Genomic DNA, 21,957 nt, shown 5'->3' with positions numbered 1-21,957 from the left:
AGTGTTTTTCACCCTAATCACTAGCAGCCCCTGGCTTTTACTTCTTGAATATTTCCAAGGCATGTTTAAAGGCTAATCAAAAGTGTTCATGGGGCATTTGCCCTCAAGTGATGAGCTCTTGCACCATAATACTGAGGAAAGGCTTGGAATACAATTTTTCTCTTCACAAGTAATTTTTCTATTGCTTGTACATACAGAAACCTCCTTTTATTTGATGTTGTATTGGAGATATTTTACATTAATCCACTTTTTTATCTATATTACTCATAATTTTCCTGCACTCATATGAAAATACAGATTCTAGAAAAAAGCGGGAATGCTAAAGAGGGGTTGAGAACCCATTTAGTCTCCATGTATATACTCCAAGCAAAATTGCAGTTTTTGTAGTTGTAACAGAAATGAAAGAAAATAGGCAGAATGCTTACTGAATCACAAGTCAAATTGTATAAACGGAACCATAAATATATTATTCCACTGTTTACTCGGCTCTAAACCTGGCACTTAACAAGAAACGTTTAGCCACATGAGACAGGAAATTGAATCTTCTCACTTATCCACATTCACGCTCTGTCTCTTGCATTTGATTTGTGCCAGATTAACAGAAGAGAGTGAGGGATGAGGCTAAATTGTTCCTCCCTGTGCAGAGGGAATGCAGAGATCTCCCAACAGCAAGTGGCTTTCCTCACCATATGTGCTTCCTCATCTTGGCCCAACAGGGCAGGAAAATGAATCTGAGGATTTTTAACACAACACGTTATGTAAGTTTTAGCTGCAGTGCTTTGCTCCATTTTGCTTTCAGTGCCTCACTCACATGCATTTCAGAGAGGGTAAGCTCAAAATTTGGAAAAGATTCAAGCGTGGCAAGATCTATGGAATTCAAATTAATATGTTGCATGAGGGTGAAATTCAGGTTTACATATAATCATGATGTAGCTCAGTAAGCAGGGCTCTGTTTTTCTAGACATGAAGTATACTTAGTCATCAGTTCCCAAGTAGTCCAAAATAAACCTTGCAAAATGTGAGAATTTCATTAACTTGCTGAAGAGGTAAATCCAGAAAAAAAAATAGTTCAGGGGGCGTTATCCAAACCAGCTGACAATGCCATTGCAAGGAAATACTTGCGTTCCCATTGCAAGGACCTAGTCAGTGACGGACCATTCAGTTTGAAAAACTGCAACTCCACATGAGCATCAGCCTCTGCAACATGTTTCAGCCAATCAGTGGATTCTTAAAGAAGCATTCTGTCTTTGAAAGTTTGCAAGACATGAACCAGACACTCCTGATTTTTTTAATTTTTTTTTTTACTGGTAGACTATCATGTTGTAATCTCACTTGTCCTAATTTCAACATTTCAAATGCAGCATTTAAAGTTGTTTATTTAAAGGCTGGATGTTCATATCTACACTGTTTACACCACATTGCTTGATGGACAGCTTCAAATGAAGCACAAATCAAGTCATTGTCATATTTCTTTCCTGACTTCATCACACTAACTACTAATGATCCCCATTACAAGGGTATATATAGTACTGATACCAACAGGGATGAGATGAGGAAGTGGCTATAGTTTTGCTGCCAGTTGTGAAGTCAGTGCAACTCAACCAATGCCCTTAAGACTACATGATGTGCACTTGCCTTCCAGAAAAAAAAAACTGGAGCACTAGTCAGATAATGTGATGCATTTTTACCTTTGTATCCTGATTCAGTACAAATCAACCTGCAACAGCAGATGCTGCAGCCTGTAAACCTTACCTCTGAGTTCTGAGGAAACATTAAACTGCCTGCTACCATTTTCAGGAGTATGTAAAGAAATTTTCTGAAGACAGAAAAGATCTAAGGGAATCCATAGTTTAAAATGTCATCTATAGGTATTTTTACATTAATATATCTCTGTACTACTTCATTCTTAAAAAAGCAAAATGTATTTTTTAAGTGGATCAAAAGAGCTGTCTTTCATATTTTATTAACACAATTTATATAGCAATCAAATATTTGAAAAAGTCTTTTTTCCTAATCTATGGGTGAAGTCGATAAAGACATTTATTTCTAATATTCTTAGGTAATTTCTTCCAATATTTAGATCATATTGCATATAATTATCTTTATCACTTATAAACAAGTCCATGAAACAGAAAATGAAGTACAGTTCTGTTCAGAGTAAAGGAATTCACACATTATATTTGTGGCTTTATGCTTAAGGATACTAATATCTTATAAATGATCCCACAAACAATACCTCCTCCCTCAAATAAATAATCTACCTATGCCTATTCATATTTTCACATCTATTCAGAAAGGTAAACTAAAATTCAGACAAACAGAACTACAAAATAAGGTTTATCTAGCTACCTATGCCTACATAACTGCTAAGCTAACTATATATATCCCTTTAATTAAGGATTCTAAAGTTATATATGAAGATTCCAAAATTTATTATTTGTAATTCTGGAAAACACTAAAGATTTTGATGGCACTGATTACATGACTGAAGAGAGTGTGAATATAAAAGTTTTTATTTGCATTAATTAATTGAACATTGAAATCAATTTAAATAAAGCAATAAAGAAAAAGTTTATGTCAGAACATTCTGAATCTCAAAGTTTCAACAGAATAGTGGTGCTATATTATCATAAAACTCTCTAAACTCTCAATTGTGGCTCTCAGTGTACTTTAAAATCACAGCTGCCTCCTTTCTTCTCAGTGAAAACCTTTCAATTTAGCCATCATTTGAAGTTTTTATTTTCCTATGAGTACCACACTGTGAGGATTTGCTGACAATGCCTTTGGGGAGTGAAAAGTACCCTAATTTTCATTCTTTCAAACCCCTGTGATTCTGCAGCAGTCAGGCCTTTCTGAATACACAGGTAACAAAACTGAGAATTTACTTCCACCATCACCCTCTGACAACAAAATATCTTCCCAGTGTTCTGCCAAAGCTTACTCATATTTCTGCCACCAGATTTCTTCCATTGTTTCATTTTCCTTTTAATTTTTATTTTTCTTTCTTTTCAATACTAAAGAAGTCAGATAACTCGGAACTACAAACTATCAGAAGTTACAGGTTGTTAAAGGATCTTGCAATAAAAACAGGATTCTAAATGGACAGATTATATGTCTGCAAATATGACTGACTGAAACTGTGTGTGGAATAAACTATCAAACAACTTATCATAGCAAAGTAATGCAGAGTATCAGAGATATGCAAAAAAATTATAATATTCCTTAAAGCTAATTTTTTTTTTTCCTGTGAAAGAATCCAACAGCCACAGAAATGTTCTCCATAAAAAACAGAAGCTGCAGGGTTGATGCTTATGGCTTACACCATAATTGAAATTGAAAACATGATTGAATAATTGACATAGCTAAGATATTTAGTAACATTATTGTACAATTTAGTAAGTGTTTGCTTGCCTAAAAGTCAGTTTCAGACCACTGAAGTCCTATGAGTGTAAAGACTCCAATTATTACACTTTTTTTTTTTTTTTTTTAATCCCAGGTAATTACTGTATAGTAAACATTTTAGCAGATATAAAAAGGGAGCTCCTGTGCTATTGGAAAATTCATTTTATATTTGAAAGCTTCCATACACTGCATGTTCACATATCACATAATGTTTGATAAATACTGCACTTGTAAAAAGATGACAGACAAGGCATTGGCAGGTGGACCCTGACATTTCTGTGGTCATTCTAAATGCAATTTCTAGCAAGAACCTGGACTTGGAATTCAGCATATTGACTAGAAGCCTAGGGTGATTGTGTTCACATACCCTACGTGTCTGCATACCATCAAATAAATCCCAGTTTATCTGTCTGGAGAGCAAATATTGCCATAAGGAAACTGCATTATCCAGCTCCTTTACGAGGGGCTCACTGTCGTCTTGTGCTCCTTTATTTTTGGATCTCTATCCACCAACTCTGCACACAAACCATGAGACCATTAAGAAGGGTGGGTGTTATCTCATGTACCTTTTCTGCTGAAATACACTGAAAACTGGTTTTCCTACAGTAATTATACATTTTTAATATTTTTAAAAAACCACAGCCCGGTAACAGCTACTGAGCAGAAGTTAACTGTACCCTAGGTGAAACCAGGACACAAGCTCTTTAACAAAAAAAACCTCTGTGAGACAGACACAGCCAGAAGAAAGGCCAAGTGAGGGAGGCTAGCTGTCCCCATTTTACTTCCAAAGCAGTAACTAAGCAGTCTGTCCACAAGCCACACAGCACTTTTCTGTCAGAACAGGCCCCCAGTAGGAGACTCCTCTAAATGAAGAAGTACTTTTTAAACTGTTGGTGCCACAACAATTATGTCAGATTAGGAAATTTCATGAACTGCATAAAACCTAAAAGCTTCCACTAGGATGAAGAGTCATACATTATGCATTTGAAAGGTATTAAACCCAGTGGTTTGCATTATCAGATGAAAGCATCTTGGAGTAATCACAAATAATTGAGCATTTGTTGTCTCCACTTAAAAAGTATACTGTTGCTATGGAAGTGGAAAATCACAGCATGTTTACAGATACATATTTTTTAGCTGCAGAGAATACAAATTTCAAACTCCAGGATGAAGACATGAAGGAATGAAGACATGATTCTCTATGAAGAAATATTTTTTATAACCTCAGCTACCTAATGATTGTGGGTGAGGTGGTGGTATTTAGTTTTCCTATATTACTTTTGTATAGAATGACTGAGCAGGTCTCTCACAGAAAACAGGGCTGCAAAAAAACAGATGGGGAACAAAAAATTCAAAAGCTCATAAAAGCTTTTCAGGAGCTCATAAAAACTAAAAACAATGCCATATAATGGGAAACCAATAAGGAGAAAGTGGTGACATGAAAAACCTCCAGAGTTCTATTCTACTACCAACAGCTATTTTATCTTTAGAAATATATACTATAAAATGAAACTTTTTTTTTTTTTGTTAATGTTATAGTATGTAGAAGTTACCAGAGTAGATTAGAAGTGTGATCCATGTGGTCAAATACCATTACTCAAAGAGTGGCCAAAGCAAGGTGCTTTAGAGGAAGGTAAAAAAGAGACCTAGTCATAGAAAAAGGTACTCTCTTTTACTCTCTATTAAGATGAATAATCTTAATTATTAATAACTAGAGACTACACTAAGCCCTCAATATGATTTTTTTTTTCTCTTAAAATTTTCTTCTAGCACTAAAAAATGAGTCTATGCACTATATTTATCATATATTTACCATTATAATTTTTTTTTAATATCCTTAGATTCTTGGTTTCTTACAGATGTGTGAAGGTTTATCTTTGTATCTGCAGAATTAATAGCTGCTTTGGGATCTACCTCCACACTTTTATGAGTGCATAACATATTATGGTGGTGTGCATTGGCACTAAAGAGTCGGGCCTCTTACTCCTCTGCATTCAGGTCTTGTATTCATTATAAAAGTAAAACACTTATCCATCCAATAGACAAAACTCCTACCACAGCAGAATTCCTCCAGAGTTTGCTACAGCTGAACACTCATTCTGTATTTTTATATTCAGGTACATCTGGACTTTTGATCATGAAGCTATATCAAATTGTTGAGGAACGTAGACATGGAACTGCTTGGGAACGCCAGGCAGAGCTGCAGGTGAACAAGTGCAGCCTGGGGTGCCAGCAGATTTAGACAGGGCTGCACTGAATTCTGTGTAGAATCACCAGTAATGAAGACTATTGTCCACTTAATGGCACTAACAGATTCAAGTGCAGCAATCATTTCAGTGGAGATATCCTGGGATATCCTTTATCTCCTGAGAAAGGAGCTGTGTAATTTTTCTATGTTAGTCATCAATTCCCATTTAGAACCAGCTATAGCTGAAGGCTGTGTTTCCCCCTGTGCTCACCCTAGGCTGGTGTAGAATATTGTATACAGCACTCCATGAGGGAAGGATGCAAGATAATGAACTTAAGTCACTGGCAATTTTTTTACCTCTAATTTGGCAAATAAGCTATCATTTTAAAATTGGTTGGGATTGAATCAGATTAATTTATTCTGGTTTTGCTCACATTAAAAACAAACTCAGTAATGTTAGCCATTTTCAATTAATAATTATTTTATTTGTCACTGCATAATATATTTTCTTTTCAGACCCTTAAAAGAAAAACAAATTAACTCAAATAGAGCTACAAGAGACAGAAGAGGTGGTGGCATCCTTTCACATCATAAATGTTGTTAAGATTTTGTTGTTTTGCCTCATAACCATTCTTGAGAATGTAGGGACTTGGTCTCATATTTCACAGAGTAGTAGCTTCATAAACTTGTTACAGAGCATTGTGGAATTATATTTTTCCATAGAGACTCAAAAAAGCGGCTTAACATACCTTAAACCAAATTGAAAAATTTTTAATTAAACTGAAATTTAAAAGTAGAGCTTCATGCCTGGACTTGTAGGAACACTGGCAACAGAGGTGAAGACCACTGACCTGGCATTCTTATGCTGTGAAAAAAAATTGGGATCTATGTTCAAAGCAGCAACATTTTCTGTACAGTGATCATGTTAAAGTCTGTCCAAATGACAAACTTTCAGGACGATGACTCCACCAAATGTCCTGCCCACCTTAATTAACATTATAAGTGATCCAAACACCATTTGCTGAGAATTAATTCAATATTCCCACACGTAATTTTCCATCTACTGACAGCTACTTTCTCCTCATTTGCATAACCAAATCAGAAAACAGGAATAAAAAAGAAAGCCATTACTAAAACATTCTCCCTGTGCAGTCCTAGGAGACCTCTCATAACAATCTTCAGCTAATCACTCATTTGAAAAATGTCCAGGAAGGTTTTTCAGTGAGAACAGAAATCTGCTGCCTCTATAAACTTTCCAGAGCAGCTACTGAATACTTTGTTTCTTCTCAAAGTGATCTTAGAAGACAACTGAATATCTCAAAACAAAGACAAAGAAAAATGTCATTTTTGCATATATTGTGCACAGAGAGACAAACAATATAAAGGAGCTGGACTTTGTACAATCTCTATATATCTAGTAGATAAAAAATTTTCAGAATTACGAAATCAAGTTCTAGATGGCTGAATTTATAGCAGACTATCTTGGGCATATTAAAATATTAGACTTCTAGCCTTTCCAAGAAAACTAGCTCCTTTTGTTAAGGTTTTCTCCAGCCATAATGGTTTCCTAAACACAACCTGCATGTTCAAATATTTTCTCAACAACTGTTTTGTATCTGTGAAATAGATACATTTCCTGTTAGACAGCTGTTTATTCATCTGAAATAAGCAGACATGATACCTAAAACTGCAAACAAGTATACCTTTAATAGACTACATCAGGGGAACACTTGTGTAAGTGAAGAAACAAGACAACAAGGCCCCATCTTTAGAAATTGCATGGGCTCTAGTTTCCTTAATGTTCTCTGACAAATCTAAGTACTTGAAACTTCTAGGAAGTAACAGCAGGCTTTCTTTTCTTCTTCTCTTCCTTTTTTAACATAGGTATTACTCACACTCTTAATTAGATTGTGAGCAAAATACAGTCATCACCTGAATAAGAAAACATGCACATTTCCTAAGGAAAGAGAGTGTGATCCTTCAAAATAAGTGAAATAGGTCTTGGTTACAAAAAGAAAAGAGACATGAGCTTTGACTATATTGAAAAAGTGATTTCAACAAGAAGTCAATAATGCATAGAGTTTGGGGCATCTGTGAAATATACTTCACCCAAGTGGGTGGCTTTGTAGGAGGAAGAGAGTATTGTTTACCAGTGCTGGAAAAACTAGAATAAAAAAGGAAAATCACTGAGAAAAGAATCACTCCGTTACTCAGAATCACATCACTGCTGGCTAACCTGACAGGTTAGATCTAAGTTACTTGCTTATACTCTGTCATTTTAAACAGCATGGTAGTGTTAACTGCAGTAAAAAATGGGTCTTGGCACTGGCTCTCAGGCATTGCATGTATTGGAGAGGTGCTGATGGCTTCATTTCACAACTGTAGGGGTCTGGTCTTCTGTCAACATGTGTGCACAACAACTTTAAGAGGAGTGCTTGTGTTCACACACAGGCAAAGAGGCCCAAACAGCTTGTGTTAATATTCAGAAGACAATAAAAATCAGGCTTAATCCTTTCCTTCAATAGGTAAAAGTCTAGTATAATTTTACAAAAGCCTTTATTTCACTCATGTAGAGGAGACAGAAATTACTAATTAGGCCTATAGTCAAACAATGTTCTGCAAGGTATTAGTGCACTCTCTAAGATGAAACTGACAGCACTTAAAAATCTCTTCATTGCAATTAAAAGAAATCTGTCAAGTACATCTTCAGCCCACTGTCGCTGTTTTGAAACACAAATAACTTTTTCCAGCAGTGAGGTGTAGAAACCACATTAACTTATGTCATACAGAAGAGTCTTGCCCAACTGCAGTTTTGACATTTCCTTGTACGTTTTGGTGACCTTGAGAGGAAATGAATATAGCCAAATCCTAAACTGTCTGGCTCTGAACCACTGAACCAAATTACCTGCCAAACCACCACACAGAGAGACATGGGTACAAAGGGAAAGAGAAAAGCCAAAAAAAAAGAACCCAAAACCAAAATTAAGTCAGTCAAAGAGATCTGCTTGTTACATCCCTGCCTAGGAGATTGGAGGTAGCACACCACATATTTCTCTCCTCCTTTTATGCCTCCCTTGTGCTTAAAAGCTTCTCTGCTAAAGCAATGTTTAAGGACATAACATACTTAACACTTACCCTGTTTTGGGTGCTTAGGAAACCAGAACTGTCTGTAATGTATTATTTATGCCTTCTCCTTTTGTGCAGGATAATTCTAACACACATGGGCTGTTTCTTAAAACTACACAAAAGTACAGGATAGCCAGCTCAATTTTAAGCCAAATCAAATATGACCTATATTTTAGATAAAAAATGAAAAATACAATGTCAAATTCCACGGTTATATTCTTATATAACACAGATGCACAAAATTCCAACTTACACAGGTCTATTCAGAAAAACTTTTACATAGATAGGATACCTACAGACGAAGTATTAAAGGAACAGCGCAGGCATCAATGTTTCTTGATACCACTGGCAAAACTCTCACTCACTTGATTGTGGCTTTAACAGAACCTTTCAGAAGTAGAGCACTAAACAAATTAACTAGAACTTGGAAAAAAACTGAGAATGTTGGGGAGGGGAAGAAGGAAATGGTTGTAAAACAGATGAATTTAATGTGGAAGTAGCAAACACCAATAACCAAAATGATATAATCTGTGTCAGTGAGGGAGAGCAGGAAGAGACATAGAGATAAGTTGAGAGTTTAAAGTCCTAAGTCACACAGAAAAGGACTAGGAATTTGGTTATAAGACACTAAGGATATAAAATATTGGGATATAGGAAGAAAAGCAGCACTGGCTGCAGTGACTGCTGTATCTTGGACAATCAAGTAAGCAAGCAGGGAATCAAGAGAGGATTTAAACAGCAAAATATTGAAGGTTGAAAAGTTGTTGGTGGTTGGAAACAAAGAACTTCTAAGCCTCACTGACAAAGCAAATAGTTTGGAGAAAATAGCAGAGAAATTTCCAACTTGGAATCTGGAAGCCTTGATGGAGGTATGTGATCTTTGTAGATCAATAAAATTTTATGCAGCGTGATGGCTCAAAAGGATAGGAGGTGATGTGTTCTGGAGGAAGCTGTTTCAGTTTGTACTATAATCTAAAGCACCCTTTCAGTAGATAAGTTCTTAAGGAAAACATATGCTGCAAACAATTCCCTTACAGAGACTGTAAAGCAGTTTTGGGCTTTGGGACCAATTTCAGCATCATGCCACATTGGTTTGTCTGTGTGTTTTTGATGACTAGATTTAGAGATAGATGCTTTGCCTGCTGTGAGCTCTTCTGCTATACCTCGTTCAGTTATGACTTCTTTCCAGAAAAGACATTTGCAAAATGTAGTGTATGCCTCAGCATAAGAGCTAAAAATCTTTTCCTTTATTTTCTATTGAACACTGTCTTGTAAGTAGTTCCCCTCTTCTCTTCTAATCTCCTTTTGACTTAGTTTTGTAACTGGGAAGTGTTTTGCTGTACCTGAATGAATGGTATTCACAATACCTGTGAATACCTGCTCTTAATCTATTCCATCTGAGTTCAGTGGAGTTAGAAAATCAAGTACTTTGCCTTCGAAAGTACTTCATTGTTCAGTTATTCTTACTGTACAATTGTAGAAAAAAGGGATGTTTCCTGTAGAAAATGGATTTACGCAGGTTCCATGTCATCAGTTCTATCAATGAGCCTGATAACATTACTTCAATCACGTCCATATGCTTCACAATATCAAATGAACACGACCTGGATAATACCATGAAAACAATCATTTGACCATTCTATGAGGGTTATGTTTCTGGTAAATGGACTGATTATGAAGTCACTCGCAAGTCTGGAAAGCACCGTTTTAGGAAAAGAAAAATTCAAAATCTATGTACACACCAAAAGTGAATGTCTAAACTTAAGATATTTCATAATTAATCTATTTTTACCTGGATTACTAAAAAAAACCACCATGTTCTGATATGGTTAAATTTTCACTCTTGGATGAGCTTACATGGATCTCTCTATTGTCATTTGTCTCTATACTGTCAACAGGGAATGCCCTGTTGGGAAAATTCACCATAAACTGGATAAACTTTAAAAAAAAGTTTAGATGACCAATTTAAGACTTTTTTTTTTTTAAATAGAAAATTCTTATATATGTATTAAAATTGTTGTTTTTGCTGGGATTTCTATACTAACTATTCTCATTTCATGCAAGAAACAGGTTATATAACATAACTATGGGAAACCTGTACACACACAGCCACATGCATGTTCAGTATCAACAATCTAATGAAATAGTTATCCCATAATAGATTTCATTTTGTGTTCTAAGAGTAAGGCATAAAGCTCACTAGTCATGGTGAAATCAGGCTTCCATCATTTCGTGTTCCTGTATTTCTATCTACATGAGACATTAATTAAAAATTCACTGTTCCTTACATGAAATTTTACAATTTTATTGAATTTATCAATTCTATTATGAATTTTACTGTGCTTATATCTCATTAGACTTTTTGTCTGGATCTTGTATTTTGATAGGATGTCAAATTTACTGTCATCTTCCCAGCTGTACAAATTATCACAATTCTTTACCAGAATGGTCACAAGGGCCTGAAGCATACATCAACCTACTGTGCTTAGAAAAGACTTCAGTTGAGTCACCATAATTGTGCTTAAAAATTTTATTTGTCTAAAGGAAATATAAGGTAATATGGCTTTCATTAGGTGCTGATCACCTAAGGAGGATCAAGTTTACCAGTGTGGTGGGGAACTGGTGTCAAGATCAAGATGTGTTATGTGCTGAACTTGTACGAGCATTGCTATTTAGGCTAAGCCTATCCATGACAACTTACCAGTCCACAGCATTTTATCCTGTCTGTAAGATCAAAATATTGATACTGGTATGAATCCTATGCAAAACTGTAATTCTTTTAGGAGGAGGTAAGAAAGACAAGAAGCTGAATATCTACACAGAGCCAAGCTAAAAGTTGTCTTTGCTTCTTCTGTCTTTCAGACATGTGTTTACTTGCTTTCAGTAAGGTAAAAGCCTTGTCAAAGCTGCAACAAAGGCTATTGATGTACTGCTTCCAACTTGGCAAGAGATAGCAAGAACATGAAGTTTCCCAAGAGCATCCCAAAAATAGTACCAACACAATTTTTAGACAGTGTTCTATTTAAAGATTTTCTATTTGTCTTCTAAGAGTAGACATGTTAAAGATATTTCCAATTAACTTTCTCTCACCCATAGCTTTTTTCCCCAGGATGTGGGTTTATCAAACCATTCTTAGCTGAAAAAAAATCCCTCTTCCTGTCGACTTACAAACATTTTTCGGTAAGTAATAAATTTGCTTAAAGATGTTTTCCATATGGTTTGTGTTATCACTGGTTTTACTATACACAAATTAAACCAGCCCTTACAGTACCCAAAAAACCTAAGATTTTTTAAATGCTGGAAGGATTTCTCTTAAACTGCACTTGTTGATGTCAAACTGATTTTTGGCACTGAAGTAATCAGAGCCAAAAGATCAATACTTTTGTGAGGTGAATCTGATTCCTAAAAATACTGTAGCTAAGTTATAATTTTTTCAATATTATCTTTATGAAACATTTCTGGTCTGTCACCAACTGGTTTTTTGTGATTATTGATCATTTTTATACAAAAAAAAGATGATGAGTTATTCAGCTATCTGTGCTTCACAAAATTGTTTCTGCTTCTCAGTTAGGATTAATTACTTATCACAGAGGCCAGCAAGTAGCCAGAAAGATCTATTTAAAGTTCTATTTAAAACATGCAATTCCGTTTTCATCTACATGTTAGCAACTCTCTGACATTCCCTAGGATGGGGTAGGAAGATGATCACAGACAAATTTAATTTTTCTGGCAGCTCATTCCTGACTTTGGGAGAAAAGCCATCATTCATGATGGGGCCAGAAGCAAGCATGTCAGACAAGCAAAATGCCAGTGTTTTCCATTATGTGGCAGGTGCACATCTTTTCGATGTATGCAACTAGGTACGCCAGCTCAATGCTTATGCTGGAACAGACACGCAGATATGTAGAACTGAAAAGGGTTTTCAACCCACAGGTGCACACATGAGCACCTCACTGGGCTAAAAATGCGAAATATATATTTTACTAAAGACTCCACTTCTTCCTTGGAGGAGCTGATGTTGTCTCTCTTTGTGATATGTCCTAGAAAACTTATCATAGGTTGGACTAGGTGATCTTAAAGGTCCTTTCCAACCTAGTTTATTCTGTGATTCTGTAATCAAAATCAGTACTCAGCGTACATACTCTAAATCCTTGTAGCTTCATTAATATAAAAGTAAACAGGGAAATCAAATCTTGCTCTAAAGGCAATAGGCATATCTTAAGACAATAAAGTCTAGTCTTTAAAATTACATGTGCATTAACTTTGCACAGTCAGTCATTCAGCAAGTACACTTGCTGAAACTCAAGTACATGCTATGCTGAATAACAAAAGGCAAAAAGTGTCTGCATTCATAACATGATTTCTAGTAATAAGGAGGGATATTTCTATCAGATAACCTGGTGAATTTTAACTAATTTTCTGTTCCAAGACATAGAATAATAGAGTCATTTATGTTGGAAAAGACCTCTAACATCAACAAATAAAATTGTTGATTTAACACTGTCAAGTCCACCACTAAACTATGTCCCTAAGTGCCACATCTATGTCTTTTAAAAACACCTCCAGGGACAGTGACTCCACCACTTTCCTGTTCAATGCTTGATCACCCTTTCAGAGAAGAATTTTTTCCTAGCATCCAATCTAAACCTGCCCAGCCACAACATGAAGCAGTTGTCCCTTGTCCTATCACTTGCTACCTGGGAGAAAAAAAAACCACCCTCCTTGCTACAGAAAGTTGCAGAAACAAGCTAAACAAGTTCAGTTTTCTGAGCTGCTCCTTATGAATCTTGTACTTTAGACATGCAAAAATTCAAATACTGATAGTTTTTTTAATAATCTTGCAAGCACTCCCATAGTCTAAAGATTCTGAATAAAACACCATTAGGAGCACAGAAATGGAGTTTTGAACAATGACAAACTGCTGAATGTGGAATATATTACTTCAGCAGTCTCCTAACTCCTGCTCCTGTAATAAGGAAAATGAGGAACTGTTTCAAATATCCCTCAGATTAATTCTCATGCTATGCACAGTGTTGGCAGCAGAGATTCTAGTTTAATCAAGCCAAACATTATTCATAAGATGAAAGAAATGCTAAATTTATAAGTTGTCTTTCTGGACTTTTTCCTATGATGTGTATTGCATGGGCTACCTGCAGAGCTAGATCTCCAAATACGATCAGGATTAGAAGAGAATGCTTTGAGGTGAAGAACGAGCTCCGTGCTGTGCCCTTCATTAACACAGTCTAAGGAATTGTTAAGATGCTGTTTTCTTGCAGTCACAGGAATACATTTAGTCAAGAATTCATAATGTAAACACACATACAAAAGATGATTTGTATAATTTTGTTTTAGAAATATGGAAGTAAAAAGTCTATACTTGAACTATCAGTAGTAGTTGTTTTCTTTAAGCTAATGAACATATATTACTATTCTGATGGAACTACCTCTTCCTCCCACTGAGAATTTAATTTCTTTATCTTGACAATTACAGCAGTAATTTACAAGTCAAATTAATAATGTAATACTTTTAGTATTGTTTCTTATTTCTTTTAGCGTTACTAACAAACAGATGGATAATAGCATAAGATACACTTAACAATAAATCCAGCATGAAAACAGCTGGGATAGTAAGATCATAAGGATAATAATTTATTGGAAAATTTCTATTATAAAGTTGGAATTTATCTATACTGCAGTTATGAAAAGAGAGGTCAGACTTTTCAGAATAATTGGAAATACATTAAAATTTATCTGCCTTGTTAGATTACACTTTGTAATTGCTTCCATTTGGAGGAGAGGAGAGAAATTATTTATTGTTTTTTTATGGTCTTTCCTTAGCCATAAAGTGAAACATCTCTTCTTTCACAGTATGGGAAACAAATATTCATCTTCTCATTCAAGCAAAGTATTTCCAGATTAATATAATAAATTATGTCTGATAATAATGATATGTGATAATAATCTGTGAATAAACATGATTTATCCACCTGTCAGAAATGCTAAAAGGAAGGGAATTTACAAAGTTCTGTTTATTAAATAGGGTTGTACTTCAGACAGCCATCTATCCTCAGAAGGTTTTTGTGCAATCTTCCATTCTAACTTCATTTTACACAGGAATTTAAACACCTGTTGTAATCCCTCAACTATTCAATATATTTTTTGGTGGCATTCTGGTCATTATGACATTTCAGACATCTTTATCCTAGATGATTCCAGTTCTTACAGTGTTGTTCCATATACATGTGCATGACCTACAGGAAAGCTATATTCACAGAATGCTTTCTCACAGGATTTCTCTCCTTTGTCTCTAAAGCACCTTACTGACATTAATGTGTTAGAAAATTAGTGGTTTATCTCTTAGGGGGCCATTTTTCATTCAGTTTCATGACACCCTGGAATAATTTAAATTTTTGTAGCAGGTTCCTTTCATAAAGAAGGGTCTGTCAAAACAGGCATGAACATGAATGGCCAAAATCATGGCCTAGACAAAAAAATAAAAAGTCACACAAGACAAGAAGTCAAGGTTCATATTTTCTCTGCAGGACATCTGTAAGAATTACAATCTCAAAATAGCATAGTTAATACCATAGGGCATTTATATTCTGCTGCTTGAAAATAAGGACAAATTAGAAAACGTGGAGATCAATACCAGGCTATTTTGGATTGGTACTTTAATATGTTTTAAATTATCCATATATATATATAGATATACATATAGATATATATGATTTCTTCAATAATATACAGTAGTTTTCTCAATTTTGCACGTTTCAAACTTACATGTAAACTGAGACAATACAAATTAAAAGTAACAGAATTTGTCATAAAGGAAGATGTTAAAAATGTTACAAATGTCAAGACTATAAATCAACATATTCCCATTTCATCTTGTCGAGTTACCTTAACTTTTACCACGTTTTTTCTTACGGATATGTCACTGCATGCAAATTCAGGCATTTAACGCAGCTGCATTCAGCAGCTAGAGACCCAAGATTTTCCATGAACACAGAAGAAGGAGAGCGGTTTCTCATTCTGTGCTTCAAAGCAAGAACATATCATCAAGATTCCTAGTCTGTCTGCAGATAAGTACTTATCCTTATTTAAATTACCTTCATCATGCATATTTGAAATTTGATTGATGCCAACACTCAATTTATGGACTTGTGCTGACTCTAAAGGTTTACACTCTTCTAGACTTTATACAGAATCTCTTAGGAAACTTATACTTTTGGGAGCTGATCCCCAAGGCCACTAAATGCAAGACTAACTTTTCTAGGGTGAGCTTTGAGTTTTGGATCTAGATATCTGTTTTCAGCATTGATGGTACTTTTTTTTGTTCATCAGTAGTATTGACAGTGAAATAAAAGCTGCTAAGTAGGTTTGTTATTTAATTAGTGTTAGCTGAATGCTTAACTAAAACCTCTTTTTCAAGAGATGTTTGGTAACTTCTGCTATTATTGTAAGCACTGCTAAAGTCCAGGAAAACTGAAATTCCTCACAACATTTTGGAAAAGTTTTAACTACTCGCTTTTCAAACAGAAGTGTATCTAAAGTTAGAAACTAGAAGTAGCCCTGGCAAGCAATGAATGTCATGATAAATTTATTGCTTTCAACATTTCATAAAGGAAACATTGCTTTAAAATAGCACTTTAAAATCCCCAACTCTTATTGCTCTGTTCTCTTTGAGTAAGATGAAGCCATAAAAAAAAAAAAAAATAATAATTTCAGGACTCTAAAATAACTGGAATGAGAGTAAGCACCAAAAAAAGACCGTGTAAGTTTTTCATTTCTTTCATCCTCCAAAAAGATAATATCAAATTTCCAATAAAAATATTCTAGAATACATAAGCTTCTTTTTAAAATGCTTCTTGTGGTGTTATGCATTAAGTGAGAAACTATAAGTTTATTCAGACCATGCACATGTGTGCAGTAAGATACTGAATTTTTATCCCATTCAGAGAAGTATTTTAGTTGTATGGAATATGTAAACTGATGTAGAAGACATCTGTAAGACTGTGTGGAAGCATGTTTTTATTTGCAGTAAAAAGAAGAAGTACTTTGAAAATAATTATTTGAATTACAGAGCTACAGTATTAGCATTTTTTCTCTCCATAAAGAAGAGGGAAGAAAAACAAGTCATTTAGAAATAAAAAATGGCAATTAACAAGTGAAATTTAGTGTTAGAAGCTGTGTGATTTAGCATCACTTGTGTGTTCAATCTTGGGTTTCAAAAAAGAAATGCAAAAGAGCTGTTCATTAATCTTGTCTTTTAAGGCTGAAACCAAATCATCCTTACTACAAGCCAAGGTGAACCAATGGTGTAAATCAAAGTCACTGCATGGTTGCCAGCAGAGAAATATTTCCTATTTCAAGACTCAATTCTTTTGCTTCAAGTACTTGCCATAAACCTGATCAGACCAAGCTGTTAAAAGTACCACACAGCAACACAGCATTTTTGTGACTTAAGCCTACCAATACAAAAAAAGTCAGAATTTAAGTACAATTTACCTAAACATGTGTTTCCTATGTCAAATGGGATTTTTTTAACTTACTTTGTCTGTGCTAAGCCATTACCTTCGTACTCACTTCCTCGACTTAATCCAAAAAGCCATGAAAATAAGCCTGATCCAATTCAGTAAGCCTGCTTCAATTTTTAGTGAGGAAAATGTTTTTTCTGGCACACTCTCTGCCCCATACATATCTTCTATTTGAATTAGAAAGTGTTTCATCTAAGTCTACAGAACTGTTCTTTAATTCCACAGACAAGGCTGCCCTCTGAACTAGAGACATGTCAAACTTTTGCACAATTATAAGTGAACATGCTGAGTTTTCCAATTAAATTAAAATGAATGATTGAAAAGATTATACAAAATTATACAAAACACCTGCTAAAAAGAAAGTCAAGAATTTATGTGAAAGGCTGTTGACCTTAATTTCTTATTTTTAAGATTTTCCCTATATCAAATATTTGCAGTTTTGAAGATTGATGCTAGTATCATTGCTTTTCCTTGCCTAACTTGTCATTTTCACCACTGTCACCTGAATAAATACTCGGAGAGTCAACATTTACCTCTGCCTTCCATTAAAACTGAGAGGAGAGTTACGTGTTTTGCATCCAAGTATGAATCATTTCATTTCTTATTAAATTATCAGGAAAACGTTTTCCTTTTGAATTGATATAATAATTAGTGAATTGTGCCTTATATTAATTTACACACACTTCATTCACCATTAATTTCTTCCTATTCTACTTTTGGTTCTTCAAAATTTTTTTAAAAGTTTTGTGTGTCAACCAGAGACAAAAGTAATTCTTTTCATTCTGCCCCAGCATTTTTCTTCATTATTTTTGACAAATGTAAGCTGATCTTCTTAGACTTGTGGAATGCAACCAGTTCTATCAGATCTGTGGATGATAACAAAGATTGATAGTGCTTCATGTAATAGGCCAGAGCATCACTGAAGGGCAATAACAAACGTTAGAAGAAACAGTCATTTAAGGTTATATTGAGAAATTGTCAACATTTTTATGCCAGTCACACAACAGTCACAATAAGTTTCTTGTGTTAACATATAGGAAACCTACCTTTTGACATATATACTTTATTGTATATATATATATATATATTTTTTTTTAATGCTGTAATTATCAAGAGAGGAAAACAGAAAAAGAGTAGTGTTTTGATATGTAAAAACATCATCACTTACCTTCTCTGCTGATTGGGCCGTACCAAAAAAGATTGGAATAAAAGCTAACCAAATTATGCAGGTTGTGTACATAGTAAATCCAATGGGTTTTGCTTCATTGAAGGTCTCTGGAACCCCTCTTGTTTTAATAGCATAAACAGTGCATGTGACCATCAAGAGAATACTATATCCAAGGGAACAAATGAGAGAAAGATCTGAAATGTCACATTTGAGAACTCCTCTGGCATTTTCTGGTTCAAGTGTCCTCTGCTCTCCATAGTCTACAATGGTGTGTGGTGGATCGATAGCGAACCAGATGAAGACTCCAATAAGCTGCAAGGATATGAGGCTGAAAGTGATCACCAGCTGAGAAGCTGGACTAATAAATTTGGGAGCTGTGACAGATTTTTTACCTTGTTCAAATATTCTGTGAATCCTGTTTGTTTTGGTAAGCAAGGCAGCATAGCTGAAACACATGCCAAGTCCTAAAAAGATCCTTCGAAATGAGCAGACCACCGTATCAGGAGCTGCAATCATTAAAAAAGTAATGGAGTAACAGAGAAAAATCCCAGTCAGGAGCACATAGCTGAGCTCCCGCCCAGAGGCCCTGACGATCGGTGTGTCATTGTACCGGACAAATGTCACAATCACAAAGGTGGTGGCAATTATACCGAGAATAGCTATGAAGACAGGCACGATGGCCCAAGGAGAATGCCACTCCAGTTTGATTATAGGGATAAGCTGGCAATCCGTACGGTTGGCATTTGGTCTTTTATTAATGGGACAGAGTTCACAGTTGAATTCATCCACCTGGTAATGGTACCCCTCACAGCGCTCACAGTGCCAGCAGCAGGGCACTCCCTTCACCGTTTTCTTTCTTTCCCCAGCTTTGCAGGGCAGGCTGCAGACAGATGCTGGATGAGTGTGCTCTCTGTTAGCCCACTGCATGTCTTCTACCTGTGGGTATAAAAAATTAATGAGACTTCTATTTTCCTTCATTTATAATATCCTAATCCTGGCCACAGGTTTGTCATAAATCACTACATGCTGACAGCACAAATACAGTTTGCCATAATAAGAAACCTGTTTCTTTCCCTTGCACTGACTTTAAAAAAGTGTTAAACGATTGTGTCCAATAAATCATTCATGCCACAGGCTTGATGAGTGTCATTAGTTTCTATTTACCTCTTTACTGCTGACCAAATTGACATCTGTAAAGATATTTATTGACTCCAGGCTAGTTTAAAAGCAAAAAGTCCCATACTCAGTGATGTAAAAAGTTAATCACATGCAAATATAAATCAGTAGTTCTCAAACATTTAATTACAAAATGAGTCTATTTTCAGAGTGAGCTTCAGAGCAATTTCTGGTACAGTAAAGAAATAGATTAAAATCTCCATGCATCAGCCCTAGCAGAGCAAAGAGTGCCAGAAAAGAAAGATCTGTGATGCCACCCCTTCCACAAATGTGGATATTTTATACTTTTCCACCCTTAAAGCCTTGAAATGCTTATGTGCTGTGTTTACATTTCTAGAAGATTAAAATAAGTTTATACTGTTTTCTGAATAATAATGGAAAAAGATGTCATGACTACTGCTTTAGTTATTCTCATATAATAAGTCCAGAGATCCTTTTGTAGCGCAGAACAATGCAATCTTGTTTTAGAAATCCTAGCTTTCTCCACAGCAGCACATTAACAAAATATACTTTTTTTCATCCACTTATATATTCTTCCTGCATGCCCTGTAAATGAAATCTGAATAGGGAACTCTTGGATTTAAAGAATTTCCTACTTAAAATTATCACTCAGTTTTGTGGTAACTGTCCCTAGTTATTGAACTGTCCTTATTGAAGCCCTGTTCTGCAGAGATCACTGTGAGTGAACTGGGGCTGTGGGTAGAGCAGAGACCCTGGTGGGCACCAGAACCACTCCTTGTGTCTCCAGACCCCACCTTTCATTCCTTTGTGAGGCGGTGAGCACTCCAGGACAAAGCACTTTCCTTGTTCTTGCCTATTAAGTACTTAGCACTTTTGTTTCATTTGGAGGCTTTATTCATAAGCAGAACAGCAGTAACAAAACTTCAGGCGTCAGGAATGTTTTCAGTTCCTTCTGGAGGAGGACAGAATGAGGACAGCTTATAAAAAGAGGTAAATTTGGCCTTTAAAGTTTATTTTTTTCAGCAATTTTTCAACAGACTTGAGAGGAAATCACAATGTAGCACTGCTGGCCTTATTTGCCTTCCTCAGAGAGCCAGGGCACCAGTTACAGCAGTGTGTAGGGTGAATAAAGTGGCAACAATAAGCCAGACTCCTCCTCTCTTCTGTGCCCCTTCGGTGCAGGACTTTGATGTTGTTCTCCACTCCAAGGGACCACAGAGTAACAAGGAGACAAGAATTCCTCATAAAACCAGCTCTGTGAACCCTCAGTCACCCGAGGATTTCAGTGGGAGAGGATCCTGGATCCCCAGAAGTCAGCCAGATTTTATATCAAGGATAGTGATGTCTATGCAAAATACATCATCTGATGATTATGGAAAAACAAATAATTTAAGCAATTAGCTCCTTAAAAAGCACAATAACCCAGTTTTGTATGAAACAGCTTTGATAGAGCTTCAGCAGAGCACTTGATTTACTAAGAAAAAATTCACCACTATTACAATCTCCTCGTTTTAATCACTAAAATCCTAAAATTCACATAACCTCTTATTATTTCATCTACTAGACAAGAGAAAAAACATACTATGATGAAATCAGCATGATAGTAAAGACAATTTGCCTTCACGTTGTTGCTAGGAGAACAAACACAAGTTGTGATTTAGTCACAAACTACAACAATGAGGGCAAGAGTAGGCTGTGGTCATTAATCCAGATCTGTGGATAAATTTGGAACAACTGAGAAAACAAAAGTATTACATATTGGCTAGATTATAGCACACAATACAGCATCACCAGAAGACAACACCATATCCAGCATAAACTAAGAATAGTATGGGCAGGCAATATCTCATCCAGCAGAAAGTCTGACAGGATAAAGCTTAGGTGCCCAATTTTTAAACATATTTGAATTAGCAAGGTGATTTTATACCAGATCAGTATTTAGTACCATGAGGCTACAGTGATTCTTATCTGTCATTAAACATCCTAAGGTCACTTTTACTAGATTGTAAATCAATGGCTTAGGTAAATACAGTACTCTTTTGTCTTTTAGAGCTTCTACCTTACTAAAAAAATTTTAAAACTTAAAAAAACAAAACAAAACAAAACAAAAAAAATACCCTTTAATTTTACAGCTTTTTATCATTTCACATACTCCTGCCTTGACAGTATTTTAATTGACTAAAAACATACTTAAAATCTCTTTGTGGTTTGCAAAACATTACAGTGGCTCAGGTTACCCTTCACATTGGCAACTAATAATAAGTTCCTACTTCTGAAGCTAACTGGTAAAGATTCATATATATTTTTCACTCTGATACATGTTACACAAACTAAAAAATATATAATTTCCAGCATATAAAGTTATATAAAATCATGAATGTTGAAAAACTCACTGGATA

At 35.3% G+C, this 21,957-nt stretch overlaps 1 protein-coding gene across 4 annotated transcripts in view; it reads right to left on the bottom strand.

Moving 5' to 3' along the window:
* Nucleotides 1-21,957, bottom strand: part of GRM8 (glutamate metabotropic receptor 8) — a 307,818-nt gene that overhangs the window by 23,029 nt on the left and 262,832 nt on the right. For all 4 annotated transcript variants that reach the window (XM_015627896.2, XM_015627894.2, XM_033514645.1 and 1 more), the window contains exon 9: nucleotides 18,422-19,357. In XM_015627896.2, coding sequence (XP_015483382.1) covers nucleotides 18,422-19,357 — 936 coding nt within the window. The remainder of the gene's footprint in view (nucleotides 1-18,421; nucleotides 19,358-21,957) is intronic.

Source organism: Parus major, chromosome 1A, assembly GCF_001522545.3.
Source record: "Parus major isolate Abel chromosome 1A, Parus_major1.1, whole genome shotgun sequence".
In the NCBI taxonomy this organism is placed as follows: domain Eukaryota; kingdom Metazoa; phylum Chordata; class Aves; order Passeriformes; family Paridae; genus Parus; species Parus major.
This window is presented reverse-complemented; position numbering and strand designations above follow the sequence as displayed.